At 45.0% G+C, this 23,341-nt stretch overlaps 1 protein-coding gene across 3 annotated transcripts in view; it reads left to right on the top strand.

The window, feature by feature from the left end:
- Positions 1 to 23,341, top strand: part of Rgs6 (regulator of G protein signaling 6) — a 606,319-nt gene that overhangs the window by 537,925 nt on the left and 45,053 nt on the right. For all 3 annotated transcript variants that reach the window (XM_038336295.1, XM_038336294.1, XM_038336293.1), the window contains exon 14: positions 8,598 to 8,723. In XM_038336295.1, the coding sequence (XP_038192223.1) occupies positions 8,598 to 8,723 (126 nt within the window). The remainder of the gene's footprint in view (positions 1 to 8,597; positions 8,724 to 23,341) is intronic.

Here is a 23,341-nt window from a genome sequence, read left to right as displayed (position 1 = left end):
AAGACTTTAAAACTTTCATTAACACGGGGTATCTTTTTTTCTCCTCAGTCTCCTCCTATTCCTAATGGTTTTAATTACTGCTTCTATATTTTCCATCCTAGTCTCTCTCTTGTTTTTAACTGTATAGGTACATTTAATTCATATTTCTAATTTTTTAATTTATTATTTTAACTCTCTCTCTCACACTCTCACACACACACACATAGACACACACATCCTTTGGTAGGAACTCTCACAATTGCTCAGATGGTGTTTTGGTTTTGGTTTTGTACTGGTTTTGTTGTCGTTGTTATTGTTTTGGTTTTGGGCTTTTTGCCATTTTTTTTGGTTTTCTCTTTATGTTTTCATCACTGTGGCACTATGCTCTGGTCTAATTGTTTTTATCAGAATCTGGTCAGCATCTCCCCAACAGACACACAACATATACACGCGCACACACACACACACACACACACACACACACACCTTTCTTAGCAAGCTGCTTCCATTATGTAGAACCTGTTGTGTATTTCAGGATTTCTTCTGTGTGCTGCTACCCCACTGCTCTACTGAAGTCCTGCTGCTCAGAGCGTCAAGGCCCTCCAGCTGTTCCCTCCCACTGTCCTGCTGTAGTTGTAGACTGTCCTCCTCCAGCTGTTCCCTCCCACTGTCCTGCTGTAGTTGTAGACTGTCCTCCACCAGATTTGCGACAAGCCTCATTCATTTGTCTCAAACCTCCCTGAACTGCCTGGACCTTACCGTCCACCTGAAGAACATGCCTTTGTCTCCACATATCACCATAGGGGTTGAAAACAAAAACAACAAACGAAATCCATTTTACTGAGCTTCGGGGCCTTGCCTATCCAGTCTACCTGAGCCACCTGTCCCTCCGAGCTAGCTTTCCTTCTCACTCGAGTCTTCCCAAGCGTGCTGAGCACCTAGCACGGTGGTGTGGCTGTCACAGTCCTCCAGCTGCGGCTGTCACAGTCCTCCAGCTGCGGCTGTCACAGTCCTCCAGCTGCGGCTGTCACAGTCCTCCAGCTGCGGCTGTCACAGTCCTCCAGCTGCGGCTGTCACAGTCCTCCAGCTGCGGCTGTCACAGTCCTCCAACTGCTTGTCACCAACCCTCTCCATCACTTCTAAAGAGGACTCGTGATTTGCTTTAGTGTCTAGTCTTCTAACTGGTACACAACAGGCACTCAAAAGTCTAGATTGAGTGGACAGTAGGTGAATAAGTTATTTCTCCTTATGATCATTTCACTGATAATTGGCAAAAGAAGAAAGGTAAGAGCCCAAAGCTAATTCACGATGATAAAATTAATTTTCTCACCTGTCCCTAACTGTATAATGAAGCACGTGATCATTTGAGAAAAAGAGATCAAGCCACCTCGCCACGTAATGTGTGACAAACTATGCAGTATTCTGTCCTCCACGCAGTACCACCTGCTCTATAATGGGTGACTTTGTTCTGCTGTGATTGTTCAAGCTTCTACACTAAGCTAATGTCTAACCTATGAAAAGATAGAGCCACAGAGTCTTATCTACCCAAACAAATGGAGCTCTGTAGGCACAGGTGAAAATGAAGCCCTAATTCTTCTCCTGGCAGAATGCCTGTACTCAGAGGCTTGCAGAACTGTCAGAAGAAGTGCAGAGCACAAGATCAGTGCTGACGTCACCCTTCAGCCTGGTGGCGGTCCCTGTCTATACAGTAAAGTCCAAAGATGACCAAGAAAATAACCAAGAATCAGTTTTTCCTGTTTCGCCTTAATTCAACCTATGTGGATTGAGATCTACTTTGCACTGTGCTCCGAGTAAGAAATCCTCTGGATAAAAATCTAACAAAGTCAATAAAACCTGCTGTCTAACCACCTGGCACCAGAATTCCTCCTTGCTTGGCAAAGGACATTTGGCCACTTGGAGGCACAAATCAAGTCCTGTGGGCAAGGCTTTGGCAGACTCATGCAACAAAGGAGAAGGTTGGGCTGTGCCCAGGGAGAAAGTGAGAGGAGTCTGTTTTCTGTCTTTGAGAGGAAAACAAAAGGTAGGGTGGGGGAAACAGGCGGAGGGAGAAGAGACAGGCCAAGATTAGAAACCAGGGAAATTCTAGTAGCCAGTGACAAAGGTCTTTTCAAAAGTGAGAATACTAAGTATTTTAGCTGCCAAGAGAGGTAACCTCTGCTCAAGGCCTTGGAAATCATCTATGTCTCCTATCTTCCCAGACATTGTGTGAACATGGCTCATGGTATATGGCAGAGGAGAAACCATGTGTGACCAAATAGGATGCTCTGGAGATGTCCTTCTCACTGGACTTTAGACTACTTATGGGCTCAGGGAACTCCAGGCTGACTTACTTTTGAGCTCCAGTCATGAAGACATAAGAGAAAATGCTTGGACTCTACAGAAATGAAGAACATATTGTGTCTGCCGCAGGGTAGATGCAGACAGTCCAGTGGGGGACAACAACCCAATAATGGGAAAATGAGTATAAGATATAATATAAAATAACAGGGAATTGTTCCCGGATCCCCTCTCAATCTCAGATAAGATAATAGACCCCAAAGTCTAAGAACAAGAAAGGGTATAATCAGGGCAGGAGGGCTGATGATAGGCTTCTGGCTTAAAGCATAGCGAACGCCATCTGTTGACGATTCGGAGAAGTCAGCTTTCACTAAAGAAAATAACAATAACCAAGGCTTAGCACTGAGGAGCAGTCAGTCAAAAGTCACTAGCCCACAGACAGGAAGAATTCACTAATTTACTCATTATCAAAAAGGTGTCATAGGGAGGTCTAAACGAAGTAGTTGTGGTGGTAACATTAACCGAAGGACGGGAGCTCATGAAACTGGTGTGGCCTGTGGAATTGTGGTAAGTCACTTCTCCCCTCCATGAGGAATGTTTGAGACTTCCTCTCTGTTGAGTAACAGGCACAAGTGATGACTACATTACGCCTGGTTCATTCTACTTGGGTGAAGGAATCCCAGCCAAGCTGACTAGCCACTGGGGCAGCTATTGGGGTAGAACTCTTAAGCTCCTTTTAAAAATAGATTTACTTATTTTAATCTGAGTGTTTTGCCTGTATGTATGTATGTGTATCTTGTACTAGCCCGGTGCCCATGGAGACCAGAAGAGGGCACTGAATACAGATCATTGTGACCCACCAAACTGGTGCTGGGAACTAAACCCTGGTCCCCTTACAAGAGCAACAACTGGGCCATCTCCCCAAGCCCCCTCAAGCTCCTTTCTTAAAGCAGTCAATTTCCAATCATGGCCCCGTTGGTGGCCTCCCTCCTTGTGGGCATATGCTGATCCTGTATCAAGAGAAGACATTGTTTTCATATGCACGGGTCTTGATGCCTTATTTGACAAAGTGGCACTCTGAGAGGCAGCCATACAGAGTTCCTGTAATTTCTAAACATCTGCTCTTAAGTCGTTGAAATTGTCCACCACGCTGGGAGAAGTTCAAGCCATTGAGGGACCCATGTGGGTCACTCTAGTCAACCCTCCAATGAGCTGTTGACCAACAGCCCTTGTTAGCTGCCATGGGTACCGTTTGGACATCTAGTGCAATCCTCGGATGACCCTTTAAGCTACCTTGTGAATACAGCTCCGAGTGACCGCAAGTGAGAGGGCACAGTCAAGCCCAAGCAAACTGAGAACGTTGAACGAGAGCAATGAATGGGTACAGGCTGGGTCACAGCCTATCGGAGCATCCAAGACCTCTCAGTGGTTCTTGGGGTGGTAAATAAATAAATGAAGACTGTTCGCTCACAGTGTGGCCCTGAGACGGGGTCATTAGATCTGCTTTCCGAGAGGACTGGCCCTGGTTTCACCATTTTTCTGATAACTTATCTTAATCCATTCAAGCTGCCAAACAAAAATGTAATAGATTGCAAGGCGCTTACACACTTGTTCTGAGACCTGAGAACGTGAAGATCAAGGCAGCAGTATGTTGGTGTCTGAGGAGGGCCTGGGCCACGATCTGGTCAAGGTGTGTGAAAGAAAATGACCCCCAAAGGGAGCGGCACCAATAGGAGGAGGTGTGACCTTGTCGGAGGAAATATGTAACTGTGGGGGTGGGCTTGGAGGTTTCATATATGCTCAAGTCATGTCCAATGAGACCGTTCACTTCCTGTTGCCCACAAACTGTCGAACTCTCAGCTCCTTCTCCAGCACCACGTCTGCCTGCACACTGTCAGGTCCCACCATCATGGTAGTGGACGGAACCTCTGAAACTGTAAGTGAGCCACCTCAATTAAGTGTTCTGCTTTATAAGAGTTGCCATGGGGTCATGGTGTCTCTTCACAGCCACAGAAACCCTAACTACGACAAGGTGGTATGCCACTATTATCTCATTGCTTAGGAGGCTGAGGCGAAAGGATCACAGTTTGGCTAGGCCACAGAGTGAATTTTCTATCTTTGCTCTGGGGTTTATTGATAAGGACATTAACCTCATTCCTCAGAGTTCAATGACTTCCAAAGGCCCTAACCCTTAATACTATCATATTTGGGATCAAAATGTCAACAGATGAATTTGAGAGGGACAAAACTTTTAACCCATGCCATTTTACACCTGATCCCCCTGTTATAAACTCCAGCATGTAAAAGGCATCTGACCCGGCCCAGCACCACCAGCAATCTCTCTCTAACGTCAGCTTGAAGGTTCCATCTCAATAAGATGAGGGCGGATCAAGATACACATCATCTCCAGCCAAAGTCCTTTCCAGCTGTGACGACCACGAGGTACATCAAACTAGGACGCTGGGAAGTGTGAGATGGACATTTCCATTCCAATAAGAGAAGAAACGGGAAACAGGTCTTCTAAGTTCAACAGGGCAAAGTTCAAGCTTTAATCAGACTAATTCTCTCTGTCTTGACACTGTGCCCGTCAGACCCAGACTGAGGCAACAGACCAACTCATTCCCTTAAGCGGTGAACCCACCTCCAGAGCTCGTCAGCTTTTCTGGGTTGATGTTCTGTTTCCCATGCCTGTTTGGGTGGCAGCATTCTTCACAGCTCAGTGAACATCCTCTCTCTGCCTTGTCTTTGCAGCTTCCCCTGGCTGGACCACTACCCTGCAGCTCTGCCACAGAGCTTGTCCCAGTAGCTGCACTGGTTACAGTCCCCCTTGCAGCTCTCCGCAGGGACTCCATCTTGGAAGTACCAGGCATGGCATCCTGGACTGCTGGAACTGGAGAGATGCCTATGCCTATTGAAACTGCCCCTCCCCCAGCTCCCCGTGGCTGCAGGGGTCTTAGCCTATAATGGGAGTCGCAGACCTACTTGCCTATTGTCCCAAAAATTAGCTGCTGGCTTTTGTCTGGATGACTGAGCCCTACTACGTCCTTGTAACAGTCATTTGGACACAGCATTCACAGTGTCTTTTCTGTTTTATGGGCTTGTTTGTTGGAACACAAATAAGCTAGGGATTCTCTCATTTCCTTGTTTAGATTCGAGTTCCTTTTGGCTAGCAATTCTATCTTTAGCTCATTCCTCTGTCTTTATGTACTACTAAAAGCAGTTAGGAAGAGTCACGTTACTCCTTTACATATGGCTTAGAAACTCCCTTGGCTAAATATGTAGATGCATCGCTAGCAAGTTCCACCTTTCGCGAAACCCTAGCACACAAACAGTTCAAGTTGGTCTCTGCCCCTTTACGACAGGAATCACCTTTCTCTAATATCCTTGTGTTCATCTGAGACTTGTCAGCATGGCCTGCACCATTCATTAGAACTCCATTCAGAACTATCTAAGCAGTATCTAAGAACGGGGGTTTCTCATCAGATTTTCTATTTGTTTTCTGAGCATACACACACACACACACACACACACACACACACAGGATCATCTTTATGGGTCCATTCTCAGCAAACATTTTAAGCTTCCCCTGACCTGTTTTTGCCACCCTTTCCCATTTTATGTGCTATAGCAGAATCCCATTCACGGTACCAATTTTTGTGTAAGCCCATTAGGGTGGCAAAAAGAAAACCACCCCAGCATAAATGACTTATAAATACCATCTATTTCCAGGTACTGGTGGCGCATGCATTTAGTTCCAGCACTCGGGAGGCAGAGACAGGCAGATCTCTGTGAGTTCAAAGGCCAGCCTGGTCTACAAGAGCTAGTTCCAGGACAGGCTCTAAAGCTACAGAGAAACCCCCCCAAAAAAAAAAAACAATAAATAACATTTGCTTCTCTGCTTCTCATGATTCAGGAGACTGGGAGGTGTAAGAACAAAGCTCCCACAGTTTCACTGTATGATTGAGAGTTCTCTTACTGGTGCATTGATGGCCAGTTTCTTGTTGGATCCTTCCATGGTAGAAAGATGAGGGGGTTGTCTGGGTCTTTCCTAAGAACACTAATTCCACTTATGAGCCAACCATCTCCAAGGGCCCCACACCCAAACACATTGCATTAGCAGTGAGAGTTTCAGCATGCGAATCTAAGGAAGGAGGCAAACCATCATTGATAACATAGCTTGAGTCTTTTGAAAATAGCTTACATCTCTTCTCAAGCCTTAATATAGGCATCAAATGAGGACCATGAAGGAGAAGGCAAAGCAGTACCTACTGAGGCTTACCAAGAGTTCTGACACACCCCCAGACTGCCCTTTATTCAATCCTGCCACCAACAAGGACTCTGGTGGGGTGAACATGGCTCACTGCCTGCCATCAGAAAGTGCTGGCCATGGTGGTAAGTGTGTTTCCATGAGACCGCTGTTAAAACGACTGAGTCACTCTGCACGCCAAGTCTCTGGGCACAGCCTTCAACAAGGATATAGCTACCACCGGCCCATCTGCAGAACCTTGAATCACTGCCTGGTGAGGGGCAGATTACGTCTCTGTTCCAGGTCAGAGCATGGCCCTGGAGGAAGACTATTCCTGCAGCTCTCAGGAACTTAAATTTGCTGATAGTTTCAAGTCCAGGGAACTGTTCCCACAAACAGTACTTTCAACCCCTTGGAAAGTTACCAATTTTTTTTTTTTAAATTATGTGGTTTGTTTCCAAGAGAATCCAGGATCCGCTGTCATGTCTTATTGTGAAAAGCCCAGCCCCATACTTTGCAAGAGATCATTTATGGAAGAATTTCTCATTGTCATGCCTTCTACCATGACCCTACTGAGCTATGCCTGGAATTGCAAAGTCATATGGCGAGAGCCTCCCTGAACCCCGCATACACAGTCTAGGTCCCGGCCCTAGAAATAGAAGACACTGGTTTGATGGCTTACATCTAAACCATATATCCAGTACCATAGCCACCTAGCCATGACAACTAGTCACAGATGACTAAGCTGAAACTTTCATTTTTTAAATTGTAAATTTCCCTTCAGGTCCTCCGTCACACTAGTGCGTGTGAGAATGGTGGCTCCAAGCATGCACAGCACGACTATAAAATGGCTCTTCCGGCTCAGGCTGCCAACTACTTGCTTTTTAAACACTTTAATGTGCCAGGTCTCTTCTAGCAGAAATATGGAGGCTATGCCAACTCTAGAATAAGGAAAACCCATGGTCTCATATACTGATGGTTAGGGACTATCAAGGGCCTGTCTCTAAAAGGAAAAAGCTCTGTCTACACCAGCAGTCCCCAAGTGTGGCTGTGACTAAGTCTCTGGGGACCCGTGAGAAACTGGAGCCTCTTAGTCTGCAGAGCACACCTTGAATCTGGATGAGGGTGGGGAGGAGGGAGGAGGTTCCAGCTTGTGACTTGTGAAGTAGGAGCTATTGTCCCCTGAAAGGTCAGCCCAGGGACTCAGGTGGGAGGAGAGACTCTGAAGGAGTTGTTGTAGTGGTTCAGCACGGGAGGAGGATGACCAATGCCACTTCTTCCACGTGGGGGTGAGATTGCCAAAGCTGAAGGCTGTGCTCTGGAGCCACACAACCACGTTGGATTCTTGACAGCAGCACTTGCCAGATATGTGGCCGAGACAACTGTTAACTAGACCTTGGTCTCCCTGTCTTGAAAATGGAAATAGTCCTAGCGTACTTCAGAGCAGCTTTAAGGACTCAGCTCATTGGCAGGTAGATGTAAAATGCTTAGTACATGACAAACACTGTCTATCTAGTGGCCAAAGCAATCAGCACAAGCAGCATGCTGTTTCTGAGCAAGTTGAATGGGGTTTATTCTGGTTTAATTCACGCATTTATAACCAGTATATCACTCAACTCCAATCAGAGGCTGACCTCTCCTTTGGATATTGAAGAAGAAAAAGAAGATGGGGAGCCAGTTTCTTAGACAAAGGGTTGGATTCAGTAGGTATCCTGGGTAACAGGAAAAGTACAAAAAGGATAAAGTTGAAAGCTGGCTCTGTACCTGATGGGAGTGGTCCAGGGAGGCCCTGTGGGGTGGGGATAGATTCCCTATAAACAGCATTCACGTGCAGGGCACGTTGGTGAGCCTTACCAGATATGGCCTCTTCCCCTGCCTCATCACCACCTGGTGCCATTGGTGTGTAAAAGCATACATGTGGAATTTATGTGAGTTTTGTGGTATCTGTCACTTCCACCTGACATGGTTCTCCTTGAAGTGTGGTGTCAACACAGATTCATCAGGGGGAATATGACGGTGGCTTTTGTTTGATACTAATCATTTTTTTTTCAAACCTTCTCTTCCGACTCTAAAGCAAAGAGCCCAGCCAGCAGCGGGTAAAACGATGGGGCTTCTCTTTTGATGAGATACTGAAGGACCAGGTGGGGCGGGACCAGTTCCTTCGATTCCTGGAGTCGGAATTCAGTTCAGAAAATCTCAGGTAACTCAAACGTTTGAATTGCATACTCGTGTGTGTGTATGTGTGTGTGTGTGTAAATTTGCATAATCGGCCTTTTCACCTGCCTCAATAAAACATCACTTGGGGTTCAAATCCAAATACGAGCTTATCTAGCTCAGGTTGGGATGGAGGCTTTTGATGGGGTTAAATAGTCAAATGGCTTTAATAGCACCATTCAAGTAAAACTATGGAAGTGTGGAATTTTAGAGTGAGGGGGCGGCTCAGAGCACCCCTTCTCCAAAATGTCGGCCCTAGATGTTCATGTCCCCTTCAAGGTTAAACAGAAAGGAGGACATCAATGGGTCCAACTCAGAAATTTAGCAAGCTGAGTCCATGATATATAGAGACACGACTATACAAGCTAATAAAAGCACATACTTTCCCCTTGAAAAGAATTCTGTCCCTTCCATGCGGTGACTCCATGGATCAGCTGATGTCACTGAGAATACCTGATTGTTTCTGGAGGCCCATAACTAATACCTTATAATGGAAGTGAAAAAATAATTACATTTAGTAGGAAAAAAAAGAAAACGCTCAGAAAAAATGTGATCTGATGTGGAAGAGCAGGGTAAGTAAAAAGCAAAGAAGCTCTTGGTCACAGAAAACGAGAAATTGAGGCGTTATTCAGTCCTCTGCTGTGTCAGATACGGAGCCAGGTGACTCGTGAGAACGTGATCAGGTACGTCACTAGGTGAGGCCCCTCTGCGATCGTCTTATGCGGGGGTCCTTACAAGAACGGAACCGACAAGATGAGCTAAAGGCAGATTATTAGACCAGCTTTCAGGATGTGGCCTGGGTGGTCCACCAATGGCTCTCACACACTGGAGAGGCTGAAAATCAGTAGTTACTCAGTCCGTGAGACCGGATGTCCCAGTTTGGCACTGAGGGACTGGAGGATTCCTGGAGAGCTGCTGGTCTTGGGTCTACATCAGAATCCCAAGGAACTTAATTTTAATATGGGTGAAGGAATTCCACAACAACAGAAATGACGAGCCTGTTAACAAGAGTGAAGGCAAGCATGCAGGCATCCCAGTCTCCCTTAGTCCCCTCATCTGGGCCGCCGCGCACATTTAGGGTGGGTCTTCCCCCACTTCAAATAATTTGAATAAGAAAATCCCTCACAGGAGTGCCTAGTAGCTTTTGTTTTGATTCCACGTGCAATTATGTCGACAGCCAAGATGAGCGGTCTTGGTCAGCTGGTGACTTCTCCACGGCTGAGACCCACCACCTCCACTACTTCAAGCCCCGCCCCTATTTACATCAGGTTCTCTTTTACATAGTAAGTTAACTTCCATGTTCAAATGCAACCTTCTGAAATAGACCTTTATAACTTTTTGCATTTTTAAAATTAAATCCGAGCATGTGCTGTTGGCAAAGGGCTGTGTTCTCTTATATCAATGGGTAAAATCTGTGTCACCAATCGGGTGACACCTCTGGCAAACCTGTGCTACAGCAAGTCTCACCAGGCTCTACTAAGAGATGCAAGACAGTCAAGATATGTGATTTCTCCCTAGAAACAACCTTGTAGGTTCTGGGAAAATGCATAAGAAATTGGAAGTTATTAATTATATACAAATAATTGTAGCCTCTAAAGCCATTTTGGAAGTATTCAAAGGAGGGAGGAATGGATGTCAGAGAAAGTAGACAAATCATAAGCTTGACTTTCAAGAATTCACAAGACGCCACGAGACCAAGAAAAGGGAATATATTCTAAGGCGGGACACTGAATTAGCTGGGGTGGCCGTTAGGCAGAATGTTTCCATCTCAGTGATTTATTCTGGCCCCTGATTACGGAGATTTCAATGGACGGTAGTGGACAGTGTGAGACAGAGCAGACACGTGGGTGGCCAGGAAGCAGAGAGAGAAGCTGCAGAGAAGCTGCACTGTAGACATCCCCCCACCCCCGTCTGCTTTCTATCATCACATCCGTGCCCCCCCCCCAGCCTATGGGGGGCAGTTGCTGCCCACATCCAGGCTGCATCTTCCCCAAGTTAATCCTCTCTGGAAATGCATTCGGCAGACACCCCCAGATCTTGACTAATAATCCAGACTCTTCCCAAGACAACCAAGTAGAGAGTCATAAATCAAAATTAACTCTCACCAAGTGATGATATGACTATCCCAAGACAGAGAGTCCTGATGACGTAGGTACCAATAGTGTGTCCTTCCCTATAAGACCTGTGCCTACAATGAACCAGGCAAGGTGATCTCACTTTCCGGTTATGGTCCAATAGTTCTTTCACAATACTTCTTAGAATATTCTGACCACAGCTCGGGGGTTTGCTTTGATTCCTGACTGGGCATTTGTAACAGAAGCCATGACTTCCAATCCTCTTCACCAGGGTAACACCGAGGCCAGCCTCCCCAGGCTATGTAAGAAGCGGGCTGGACAGTCCCAGCTGATCTGTTTCATCATCCCAGACTCCGTCCCCTATGGGGAGGGTCCCCATAGGTCTTTCTCACCCCTCCAATCCCCTTTGCGTTTGGGCACCAAAGTGGAAAGATACAGCCTGTGTCCTTTGCTGGTTCCTCAGCCCGCAAGTAGACTTAAGAGCCCTTTGCTACCTAAAATATTCCAGACAGTAAGAAGAGTGACCATAGGCGCCTGTTCATTGCGAAGGCCCCAGGGGCATCTACATTAGTGGCTCCTTGTCCCATCTGGGGGCCCTACTGTCAAAAGCCGCAGTGTAGCCAAGGGCCGCTTTTACAATCAGACTAAAGTCAGGAACTATTCAGAGTCCCGAGTGCACAGAGAAGCGTGTCCCTGGCAGGTGCTCCCTCCCTTCTGCCATTTCCATGTATGCCTCTGCCAGCAGCTCGCCGGGTGCCAGGAGGGCTGCATTTAATCTTGGGTGAAAGAATGTGCATGCACACATGTGAATCCGCCAGCCCCCAGCATGCATGCATAAATCCGCACTTAAAGAAGGTCCCCTCTGATCCATGACAGGAAGGAGGATAAAGGAAATAGAACAACAGAACGAGAAGGTACAGCCCAGGAGCTTCTGAAATCCTCTCCGGAGGCCCCGCTTCCATACTGATGATATGCAGCATAATTGGACACAGGGAGGAAAGTTCAGCTCTAAGTCACGCAACTGCAACACCCTTTGGTCCCTTATCACAAAATAGCTCCTTTCCCTGCCCTCTGTTCATCCCTTCAGCCACAGACCGTGGCTAAGCCCTCCCAGGACCCAGGTCCCAAGGGCTCAGGGTTAATCTGACTCTGCCCCTTCTCCATAGTAGCCATGCATGGCTGGCCAGGTATATGCCTGTCATAGTCCGTGTGCACGGTGTCTCCTGGGAGCTGAGGAAGATGCACAGTATGAGGCTCCTGGTCATTTGTTGCATTGGTCCTTGCTGGGTTGTCTGAAGGTACGTGGTTGATCGGCAGTTATGATTCACCAGACAAGCTTTAATATATATAATTCAGTTTTAATAAAGGAAAGGAAAGGGAACTTACAAATCCAAGGTTCCAGCGAGGAGGGCAGGAAAACAAAGAGCAGGCAGGCCGCAGGCCCGCAAGATTTTATAAGTCAATATTAGCCTAAGGGGGACACGCCTAAGAGGGACACGCCTAAGAGGGACACGCCTTTAGACCAAGGGGGACACGCCTTTAAACCAAGGGGGACACGCCTTACAAAACAAGGTTTTGGGCTAGGCTTCCCCTTCATCTCCCCCTTTTGTCTAAATAAGACAGAACCAAACCAAATACAACTATATTCAATAGGAACAAATAATAAATATAAAATTACAAACAATATTAAGAAGAAACATATAACAAAAGTTTTACTAAGCATTCTATTTCAAGGAGTCTAAATAATGTAGAGGGTAACTACAATTATCTAATCTTCAACCCCATCAAAGATCTGAGAAGGGAAGTAATATTACTTAAGCAACCAGGAAGTACAAACAAGAAACTTCCAAAATGTGCAACAAATGACAGAGACAACTAACTACCTGGGCAGTCACCCAAAGTTTCGTTTTGCAATGTTGAGGCAACCAACTTTGGCTAAGGCCTAACACAACTGACATAACATTTTTCAAAGGCAAGGAACTTTTTGTAGAACTGTCCAACCCTGTCTTGGCAAGATAAGACAATCCTGTTTTTATCCATTTACGGATACTCTGAAACTCTGTCAGTGGTCGAGGTATGGGCTTTTTCTTTGCCTAAAGGCCACTTCTGCCAAGAAGAAGACAAGCTCCCAGTGGAGTGTCTTTGGTGCTCAACATTCTCTCGGGAGTAGAGTGGTGTTGCCAGGAGTGATTGTGTCTCATAAGTACCAAACTCTAGGTTAGATTAAAGGCCATGTTCTACAGCTCTTCAAAGAGGTCGAAGATTATACTATCTATACTAAATATAATTTCTATGTATCTAAAAAACCTGAAAAACAACTGTGCAATAAATGAGGACAATATCCCCAAACATAAACAATGTCATTATAAAAATAATATCAGAGGTAGAAATGTACATTGCAATATGATAAATATCTCAATATAACAATTGTTTTAAACAGAGGTAGAAGCATACTCTCATACAATAGAGGTAGAAGCATACTCGCATACAATGTTCAATATACAAGAATCAACACCAATGCAATTTTCTAATAACAATAATTCACAAATACTAATCATCCCATCAAACCAGGTAATCCCCCCCTTTTCTTTTTTTTTTTTTATAAACACCCCTGAGTCCATATAATACCTCCCCCATCCCCTCAACCCTATACCATCTACTAAATGATGTCCCTAAACCAGAGGGCAAACTCTGTTGGGAGAGGGGGTGTCGTCCTCTAAGATTGCTTCTAGCTGACATGGGGGCGACGTTCTTCTCAGGGGGTTCCATGAAAGCAAATGATGGTAAAATTCCCAGAATAACATTTGGTCGAGGAAATTGTAACTAGCCTCTGAGTGTTTTGAGGAGGTCCGGCCAGAGTGTTGTCAAAATTGTACACCATTTGAAACTGTCTTGTGTAGTTGGTACCAAAAAAAAAACCAAAAAAAAGTCTAATTTTAGCGCTATTAAAAACATGACGTCATAGTAACCAGGTGAAATTGATGTTGTGGGGCCCCATCTTCATCCTGGAAACTTCAAAGATTACTGGAGGAAAATTTGTTGTTTGTTACAGGAAAGGTAAACATTATCTACAAAGACATATACAGACATATATATTTGATGGAAGGTATAATAAAGACAGACAGATATGAGGAAAGGCAAAGAAAGTTTATCAAGTATCATCATCATCATCATCATTATTATTATTATTATTATTATTATTATTATTACTATTATTATTCTGTCCCATTTCATGGCTCCTGACCTGAGACAGAAACTCTGAGATATCTCTTATAAACAGGCTTGGAATTGAAGAAGGACTGAGCCATAGTCCAACTCCAAAACCAGCTCTATATACATATAAATAAAGGCACAGTATATATGTAAAAAAATGTTTTATACTTACTAAACATATTCGGGTTCTGTGTTGATCCATATTAGGTTGTAACTAGTGTCCATGAATCAGTATTTAAATATCCAGGGTCCCTTAAGTTCTTTGAAGATGAGTGGTTTCCTGTGGAGATAAGAAAAGAACCCTGCCCCCAACCTATATGCTTTTCTTACCATCAGTATGATCATCATCCTTGTGAATGAATTATTTTTCTTTTCCAAGGGGCTTCTTCTCTTCAAACCGAACCTTTATTAATTTTGACGGTATCCACAATTTTTCCTCTCCTGTGGAGACAAGAGCAAAACCCCTTCCCCAACGCAGCACATCTCCTGGCTTCCACTGCGAGGTCAGCACATCCTTGAAATAAACTGGTTGATTTAATTCAGCAGACTTTTCCACTATCCAATGTCTTTCTGCAGCCGTTGTCCCCTTCTCATTAGCGTTGAGAAAATTCAAGGTTAATAAAGCACTATGTAACCTATTTCTAGGGGTATTTTCCACCCCTTTCTGTTTGTTTAACATATCCTTTATAGTTCTATTTGATCTTTCTATGACTGCTTGACCTGTAGGATTGTATGGTATACCTGTAACATGCTTAATATTGTAATAAGCAAAAAACTGTTTCATTTTCCTAGAGACATAAGCTGGACCATTATCCATCTTTGTGTAGGTATACCCATGATGGCCATAACTTCTAATAAATGAGTGATTACTGAATCAGCTTTTTCTGAGCTTAAAGCAGTTGCCCATTGAAAACCTGAATAAGTGTCAATGGTGTGGTGTACATATTTTAATTTGCCAAATTCTGCAAAGTGAAACACATCCATCTGCCAGATTTCATTCCTTTGAGTGCCCTTTGGATTAGCCCCTGCAGGCAGTGGTGTTTGGTTATAAAAAGAGCAAGTAGGGCATTTCTTTACAATTTCCTTAGCTTGTTGCCATGTAATAGAAAACTCTTTCTTCAAGCCTTTGCTATTGACATGATGTTTTTTATGAAATTCAGAGGCCTGCAGCACACTACCAATCAACAATTGATCAATTTCTGCATTACCTTTTGCTAGAGGACCTGGCAGACCCGTATGGGATCTGATGTGTGTTATATACATAGGGCAAAGCCTGTTCCTGATCATGTCTTGTACCTGGATAAACAATGAGGTTAGTTCTGTATCATCAGGTATAAATTCAGCAGTTTCAATATGTAAGATTACTCTTTCTGCATATTGTGAATCAGTAACTATATTAAGCGGTTCTTTAAAATCCCTTACCACCATAAGAATGGCATATAATTCTGCCTTCTGGACAGAATCATAAGGGCTTTGTTCCACCTTACTCAAATCTTCTGATTTGTAACCTGCTTTCCCTGATTTATTAGCATCAGTATAAAATGTACGTGCTCCAGTTATCGGAGCATCACGGATGATTCGAGGGAGAATCCAAGAAGTTCTCTTTATAAAGTTAAGCCTCTTGCTTTTCGGATAGTTGTTATTGATTTCTCCCAAAAAATTAGCGCAAGCTCTTTGCCATGGTTCGTTATCTTCCCACAACTTTTTTAGTTCATCAGCAGTGAAAGGCACTATAATTTCTGCTGGGTCTATGCCTGCTAGTTGACGAAGTCTCAATTTGCCTTTTATAATTAATTCAGAGACTTTTTCCACATAAGTTTTTATTTTCTTACTTGGTTTATGTGGTAAAAAGATCCACTCTAAGATAATATCATCTCTCTGCATTAAAATTCCTGTAGGAGAAATTTTGGAAGGCAATATGACGAGAATACAACTGAGCTCTGGATTCACCCTGTCCACATGTGTCTCTTGTAATTTCTCTTCAATCATTCTCAGCTCCTTTTCTGCTTCAGCTGTTAATTCTCTGGGACTGTTTAAGTCTTTTTCACCATCCAAGGTTTTATTTAAATGAATTATCATATCAGGTGTTATGCCAACAGCTGGTCGTAAGCTGGAAATGTCTCCTAACAACCTTTGAAAGTCATTGAGAGTCCGTAACCGATCTCTCCTAATTTGTGCTTTTTGTGTCTTAATTTTTTGTAAACCTATTTTATAACCTAGATAATTAACAGAGTCTCCTCTCTGAATTTTTTCAGGAGCAATCTGCAATCCCCATTTAGGTAAAAGTATTTTTACTTCTTCAAACAGTCTTTCTAAAGTAGCCATGTTTGAATCAGATAACAGAATATCATCCATGTAATGATAAATTATCGACTTGGGAAATTGCTTGCGTATTATTTGCAATGGTTGATTTACAAAATATTGGCACAGGGTGGGAGAGTTCAACATGCCCTGTGGGAGGACGGTACACTGGTATCTCCTTGTAGGTTGAGAGTTATTATAAGTAGGCACTGTGAAGGCAAACTTTTCTCTGTCTTTTTCTTGTAAAGGTATAGTGAAGAAACAATCCTTTAAATCAATTACTATGAGAGGCCATCCTTTTGGTAATAAAGATGGCAGAGGAATTCCAGATTGCAGAGAGCCCATAGGTTGAATAACCTTATTGATAGCCCTGAGATCTGTCACCATTCTCCACTTACCAGATTTTTTCTTAACAACAAATACAGGAGAATTCCAAGGGCTGGTAGATTCTTCTATATGTCGAGCATCTAATTGCTCTTGTACCAGCTGTTCTAAAGCCTGCAACTTTTCCTCAGCTAATGGCCATTGCTTTGTCCATATTGGTTTCTCAGTCAACCATTTTAGAGGCAGTGCTGTTCGTATCTCTGAAGGGCCATCAATTGCTTTGCATTCTTGTACAGCCCGAACAGCCGGTTTCCGCCTTCTGTAATATCTTTTAATATTTCCCTCGGTGATAGAGGCTCTAGAAGCAGCAGGAATGTTAATTTGGGTATTCCATTGCTGCAACAGGTCACGGCCCCATAAATTCACTGCAATATTGGCTACATATGGCCTTAATTTTCCTATTTGTCCTTCTGGCCCTATGCATTCAACCCATCTCGTGCTCTGCCTTACTTGAGATAGGGTTCCAATTCCCAGGAACTGAACATTTACATCCTGAAGAGGCCAATACGGATGCCAAGATTCTGGAGTAATGATACTTACATCCGCACCTGTGTCCAGTAGGCCAGTAATAAAAACGCCATTTACACACACTCTTAACTTTGGTCTTTGTTCATTTATAAAAGTCTGCCAAAATACACGTAACTCATCTTTCAGGCCATTTTTGCTTTTAACAGCAGGCATGGGGCTTTCTAATTTTCTTGACGAGGCATGTTCTCGGCAGTAACTGGAAATGACTGGACCACATTCGCCATGGGGGCCTGCGAGAGGCCCCCCATTGAGTTTCCCAGTGGCAACAGGTTGCCTTGTCTATCTCTTGTTGACCTGCACTCATTTGTCCAGTGTCTGCCTTTTCCACATCTCCTACATATACCTGAAGGCTGAGTCCTCCTACGTCTGTTATTTCTAGAAGAGGCATTATTATTATTATTATTATTATTATTATTATTATTGTTATTATTATTATTATTATTATTATTTCTGAAAATCCGTTGTCTGCAATTCCTTTTAATATGTCCCATCTTGCCACAGTTAAAACATTTGGTAACTTGATGTCTCCTTTTTGCATTAGAAATTGCTTCTTCTACCCATGCTTCAGTGCCATAGTCAAATGATTCAACATTCATTGTATGTAAGACCCATTTGTCCAAGGGCGCTGATCTCATCTTTAAAGGCCCCAGGATCCTTTTACACTCCACATTGGCATTCTCATAAGCCAAAGATTCAATTATTATACGTCTTGCTTCTGGGTCAGATATCCCTATCTGTACAGCTTTAGTTAGCCTTTGTAAAAAATCACTAAAGGGTTCTCTCTGACCCTGTTTAACTCTGATATATGATTCCAGTCTCTGTCCTGGGTCTTGAACCCTGTCCCAAGCCTTTAAGGCTGCTGTAGTACATATGGATAAGGTGTGTTCATCATAATTCGCTTGTTCCAGAGGATCGGAGAAAAGTCCTTCACCTAGAATTTGATCTAGGGAGATCTCAATTCCCTTTGCTCTTTCCTGCTGTTCTAAAAGTTTAGCCTCTTGTCTGAACATGCATTTCCAATTTAATTGTGACCCACTCTCTAGAACAGCTGATACTAATTGTACCCAATCATGGGGCGTTGCCTTATTGCTTATAGACCAAGTTTTGAGCATCTCTCTAACAAAGGACGAATGTAGCCCAAAGTTCATAATGGCTTGTTTAATTTCTTTGAGATCATTCATACGGACGGGTTCCCATGTATATTCCTTGATGACTTTAGGGTTTTTGGAACCAGTCACCTTTTCTGACGTTACTATTGGAAAGGCAGGTAGAACTTTATGGAAATTATCCCGGAGAGTTTTACTCATTGACGGAGTTAAATTTCGCCTTTGTACCGTTTGCTCCTGTTCTATAATTTCCTCAATCTTTTCTAATCTGCTTACTATTGCCTTCTGTAAGGCCTGGATCTCCTGTCCAGAATTATGCTCCAAGGCCTTCATGGAGGATTCCAAAACATGAAGTTTGTCCAGTAGAGTTAGTATCTCATCCTTGGATAGAATTTTCATGGCATGAATTGTGCCTTCTTGTATTGACAATCTGTCAGCCAATCTGTCATATCCTTTAGACAAAGTCCGATTTTCACATTCAGCAGTTTTAATTCTCTCTGATAATGTTTCAGACAGGGACTGAAGTTTACGATCCAAATCAGCTGTTCTCTCCTCCGCAGCAATGAGTCTCTCCTTAATATCAGACTGTAGTTTTTCTAAATTTTGCTCATTTGACCAAGTCATATCAGACAAAGCCCTATTCCCTTCCTTGAGACCTTCAAACTCTTTCTTGGTGTCAGTCTGAATTGTTTTTGCAAATACCTCGACCGACTTAAAGTTGTCACTCAAAACAGTTGTGCCCTTTCTTAAGCATTCAACCTCTGTCCTAAGAATCCTGGTTTCATTCTGTAAGGACTTTATCATTTTTCTATTTTCAAACCATGTAAGGGAGAAACCAAATACGAGAAAAATTGCAAGCCCTATAAACATCCAAGTTATGGGAATATCATATGTGTCCTGTAATATTTCTACCATAGTATAATTAAATAGATTGCAGAAGCTTTCAACGGTGATATGGTCAGACATTTTTTTTTTTTAATCAAAAGAAATTTTACCTGAAATGACCGTTCCCTGCCAGTAGGTCGCTAGGGCAATAACCGCTCGGCCAAACCGAGTCTGCAGTACAGGCGGAGCTCGAATGTTGGGACTCCGGCAGTAACCACTAGTCTCCGGCAGGTCAGGGCCCAGGCCGAACTCAGCCGGGACTGGTGCTGCCTGAGGGGTTAGCGAGCTCGGACTGAGTCACCCGCGCACACACACACGTCCTTTGCTCCGTACAAGCGGGGCTGGGACAGGCTAGTCTGGGAAACTGCTCTGAAGCAATCAAGAGCCCAAGGCCGAATCCTTGCCACGCAGTGTGGGAACTGGAGCTGAAGGCTCCCAAATGCCCGAGTTGGACGCCAAATGAAGGTGCGTGGTTGATCGGCAGTTATGATTCACCAGACAAGCTTTAATATATATAATTCAGTTTTAATAAAGGAAAGGAAAGGGAACTTACAAATCCAAGGTTCCAGCGAGGAGGGCAGGAAAACAAAGAGCAGGCAGGCCGCAGGCCCGCAAGATTTTATAAGTCAATATTAGCCTAAGGGGGACACGCCTAAGAGGGACACGCCTAAGAGGGACATGCCTTTAGACCAAGGGGGACACGCCTTTAAACCAAGGGGGACACGCCTTACAAAACAAGGTTTTGGGCTAGGCTTCCCCTTCAGTTGTCCCTTCTCCCCGGCTCCTGGAATCAAAGCCAAAGAAGGGAAGGGAAAGGCTGTGTGTATGTATGGCTGGGGGGGGGGGGGTATTCCAAAGTGCCGTTCTGCTTCTGTCTTCTGGGCTCTCTCAAGTCTCTCTAGTAGAAGGAACGTTTCATTCAGACTAAGCAGGCACAGCGTGTGGAACGCCAGCAAAGCAGCCAATTGGTGGAATTTACATCAGAGCTTCAGAATAAGGAAGAGAAGGCCCCTAAGTGCTGCCTAGACCTTTCCAGGAAAGTGTGTGTGTATGTGTGTGCATGTGTGTGCGCGTGTGGTATATTTACATGTTCATACAGATTGTGAACGCATACACGTGTATTCACATGGGCGTGCGTGAGCAAGTGTGCAGAAACCAGAGGTAGACACCAAATGTCTTTCTTGAGCACTCCCCACTTTGTTTGTCTGAACGTGTAGCTAATTGATTTGGTGGACTGGCTGGCCAGCAAGCCCTGGGATCCTCCTGTCTCTGCACCCCCAGCATTAGGAGTACATGTGTACACACTGTCACACCTGGCCATTCCTGGGTGCTGGGGATTTGAACTCAGGTTCCCGTGCCGTGCAGCAGGCTCCTTACTCAGCCCCACTTCCGGTCATTTTTGTCTAGGTGAGTCTGTGAGATGACTGAGGGTTGTCATCTCCAGGGACACGAGAGGGGACAGGGCCAGCAAGACATGCTTTGCTGTGACTGCCTACATCGGAGGCTGCTCACCTCTTCTTCTAACAACCAAGGCAAGCCCACACCTGAGATGCCTAAGGAGGATGTGGGGCACTGAAGCATCACAGTCCCAAAGCAAGCACTACAGAGCTGACTTTATCCTTTTTCCTAGTTTGTGAATTTTCCCCAAATGGAGACAGTGCCCTTTGCCCCTGCTCCATCTCCATCCTCCTGTCCAAACCTTTGTCCTCCCTGGCTCGACACCTTCTGCCGTACAGCAGGGCATGAGTTAAAAATCAAAGCCGGCAACAAAGAGCGTCCCCCTACATTTTTTATGAGCTGTAACATCTCCTGAGAGAGCAGAGTTGTTCCTCGAACCTGCAGATTGATGACCCTACTTCCATACGGTGTCAGCTGAAGGGAGAAGCAATTAAAAGCAAGCACAGGGGCCTGCCAGGTTTTGCCTCCAGAGTTCTGGCTCCAGCTTTAGCTTCAGCAGTTGGAGCCCCCAAGCCCTGGGAACGCCCCCCGAAGTTTCATGAGGCCCAGTGGGGTCCCAGAGTAACCAAACACATGACAAAACAGAGCCAAGTGGCTCCATCAAGGCTGTGGCCATCAGCAGCAGTGTGGTTCCTGTCCAGCGCGGAGCTCAGCTAGGGTGGTGCTGATGCTACGCCTATGGGTACCTGAGCATCACAGCCAGCACAGACGGGACAAAAATCTAGTTTTGTCCATTGTTCTGAGTCACCCGATGGCCAGCAGAGGGCACAGCAACACTTCCTTCTGCCAAGGAGTTCACTTTGCTCTAGGAACCAGCCCCGAGCTTGTTTTGAATATTCTGGTTTGTGAAAAGACAGGCAAGGCCCTAAGTGCAGAGCTGTGGAGACCTCCTGGTGGTACGGGAAACAGTCGATAGCTCATCGTTTCTCCTGTGCTAATCAGTCTGGAGGAGAAGACCCCCATTGCTTGTCAGCATCCAGGGAGAAAGGAGGCAAGCAAAGCATCTCTGGACCACCCTCCCCCCAAGTCCTGTGGGCCCCAAATGCTCCATCCTGGTGCAGGGCACCCTCTAGGCCAGTTTTCTCCTCTGCATTCTTTTCTAAGTCGTTAGCGCAGACCAAAGGCCAGCACAGGGCTTCCTCTTGCTGCTCTGACAATTGGCCATGTTAGGGAGAGGCAGCCCAGGTGGTCTCTGCACACTCTGGAGCCCCTGTTCCCTGACAGTCTCTAAGGCTCCCTGCTTTCAGCCGAAGGCTTAGTGCGGGATGGTTGCCTCTGATGCAGCTGCTGGCATTTGATGCATAACCGCTTCCTGGAAGGAACGGTACCTGTAGGCTTTTGATAAGAGTGGCCATTTCTCTGTCCTCAGTGGGTCACCCATCCACAGAGGATACGCAGAGAGCTTTTTGTGGCTCTTTTGGTGACAGTGGGGATGGGAATGTTAGCCTGAGCTCCCAGTTCAGCGCAGACCATTGGAGCGGGAAGACGGGCACACACAAATGACAGCCTGTTCTGAATTTCAAATCCTCCAAGCCAAGATGGTAAATACACCTGAGATGTCGGGATGCTGTTGTGACAGTACTTTTGCTGTCACCTAGGAGGGACGAGGTAGGTCATCTCCAGGGCAGACAGACGGCCAGGCTGAGTCCACTGTGCACAGGAAGAGAAAGCCGTCGAGGGACTGTCACTCTCGCACACTCTGTGCCCTCTCCTCCCCCCCCCCCTCCTCCCCTCCCCACCTTACTTTCTCTTCTCCCATGGCATGCCTGCTGTTTCTTCTTGTGCTTTTAAAACAAAAATTCTCAGCTTTAATTGAAGGAAGAAACCTTTTTTTTTTTTTTTGGTTTGGTTTGGTTTTTATGTAAAGATAAATCAGTCTGATTCTGAAATTTGCTCTGACATCTACTCTGCATCTGTGCACTCAGATTAAGGATGTGCAGTTCAGTGCCCCTTAGGTCATTCTGTAAAGGGATCCTGAAGCTCCCTGGAAGCACCGGGAGCCTGCAGAGATTAGATACGTCAGAGGTCCTGGGGCTTTCCCATGCCTTTCTCCCTGGATCCCATATAGCAGACTAGACTAGCAAGAGACAAAGATGGCAGAATGTGATTTTGCCAGTCACGTGGATGGAAGAGGCAGAAAAAAAAATTACCCGCTTACAATCTAGGTATGTGAGAAGTCACAGGTGACCCCAAAGGTATCCATAGCCAGCGCCTTGGCCCAGAGGCCACTCCCTGCTGCTCTGCATTGGCCCAGTAGCTACCATAAATCTCTGTGGACTCATCTCCCTGGAGGCCAGAAGGACATGAGCTTCAAGGATTGCGGGCATTGAGAGGTGAGGAATGATATGGAACATTAGCGAGAGGCCTGGCAGTGTCTTCCCAGACCACCGCTGGACTGCTGGAGAAAGTTGAAATTCTAAACGCTTGATTTGGGACCTGTTGACTGGCCCGCTACTTGGCTGTTCCTTAACCCACACCCAGGGGGTTAAGTCTGGCTGGGAAATTGTTTAGAATTTTGTTGCACCCCCTTCACCCACTTTGTACCCATTTCCCAAGTGATGAAAGACTACCTGGGAAGGTACAATTCCAGACAGCAACACAACCAGGCTGAGAACAGTTCCCTGTTCTCCAGACAAAGGGATGTTCTCATCTTT

Source organism: Arvicola amphibius, chromosome 7 (genome assembly GCF_903992535.2).
Source record: "Arvicola amphibius chromosome 7, mArvAmp1.2, whole genome shotgun sequence".
Classification (NCBI taxonomy): Eukaryota; Metazoa; Chordata; class Mammalia; order Rodentia; family Cricetidae; genus Arvicola; species Arvicola amphibius.
Note: the sequence above shows the minus strand (reverse complement) of the source record. Positions and strands in the feature narration are given on the sequence as shown.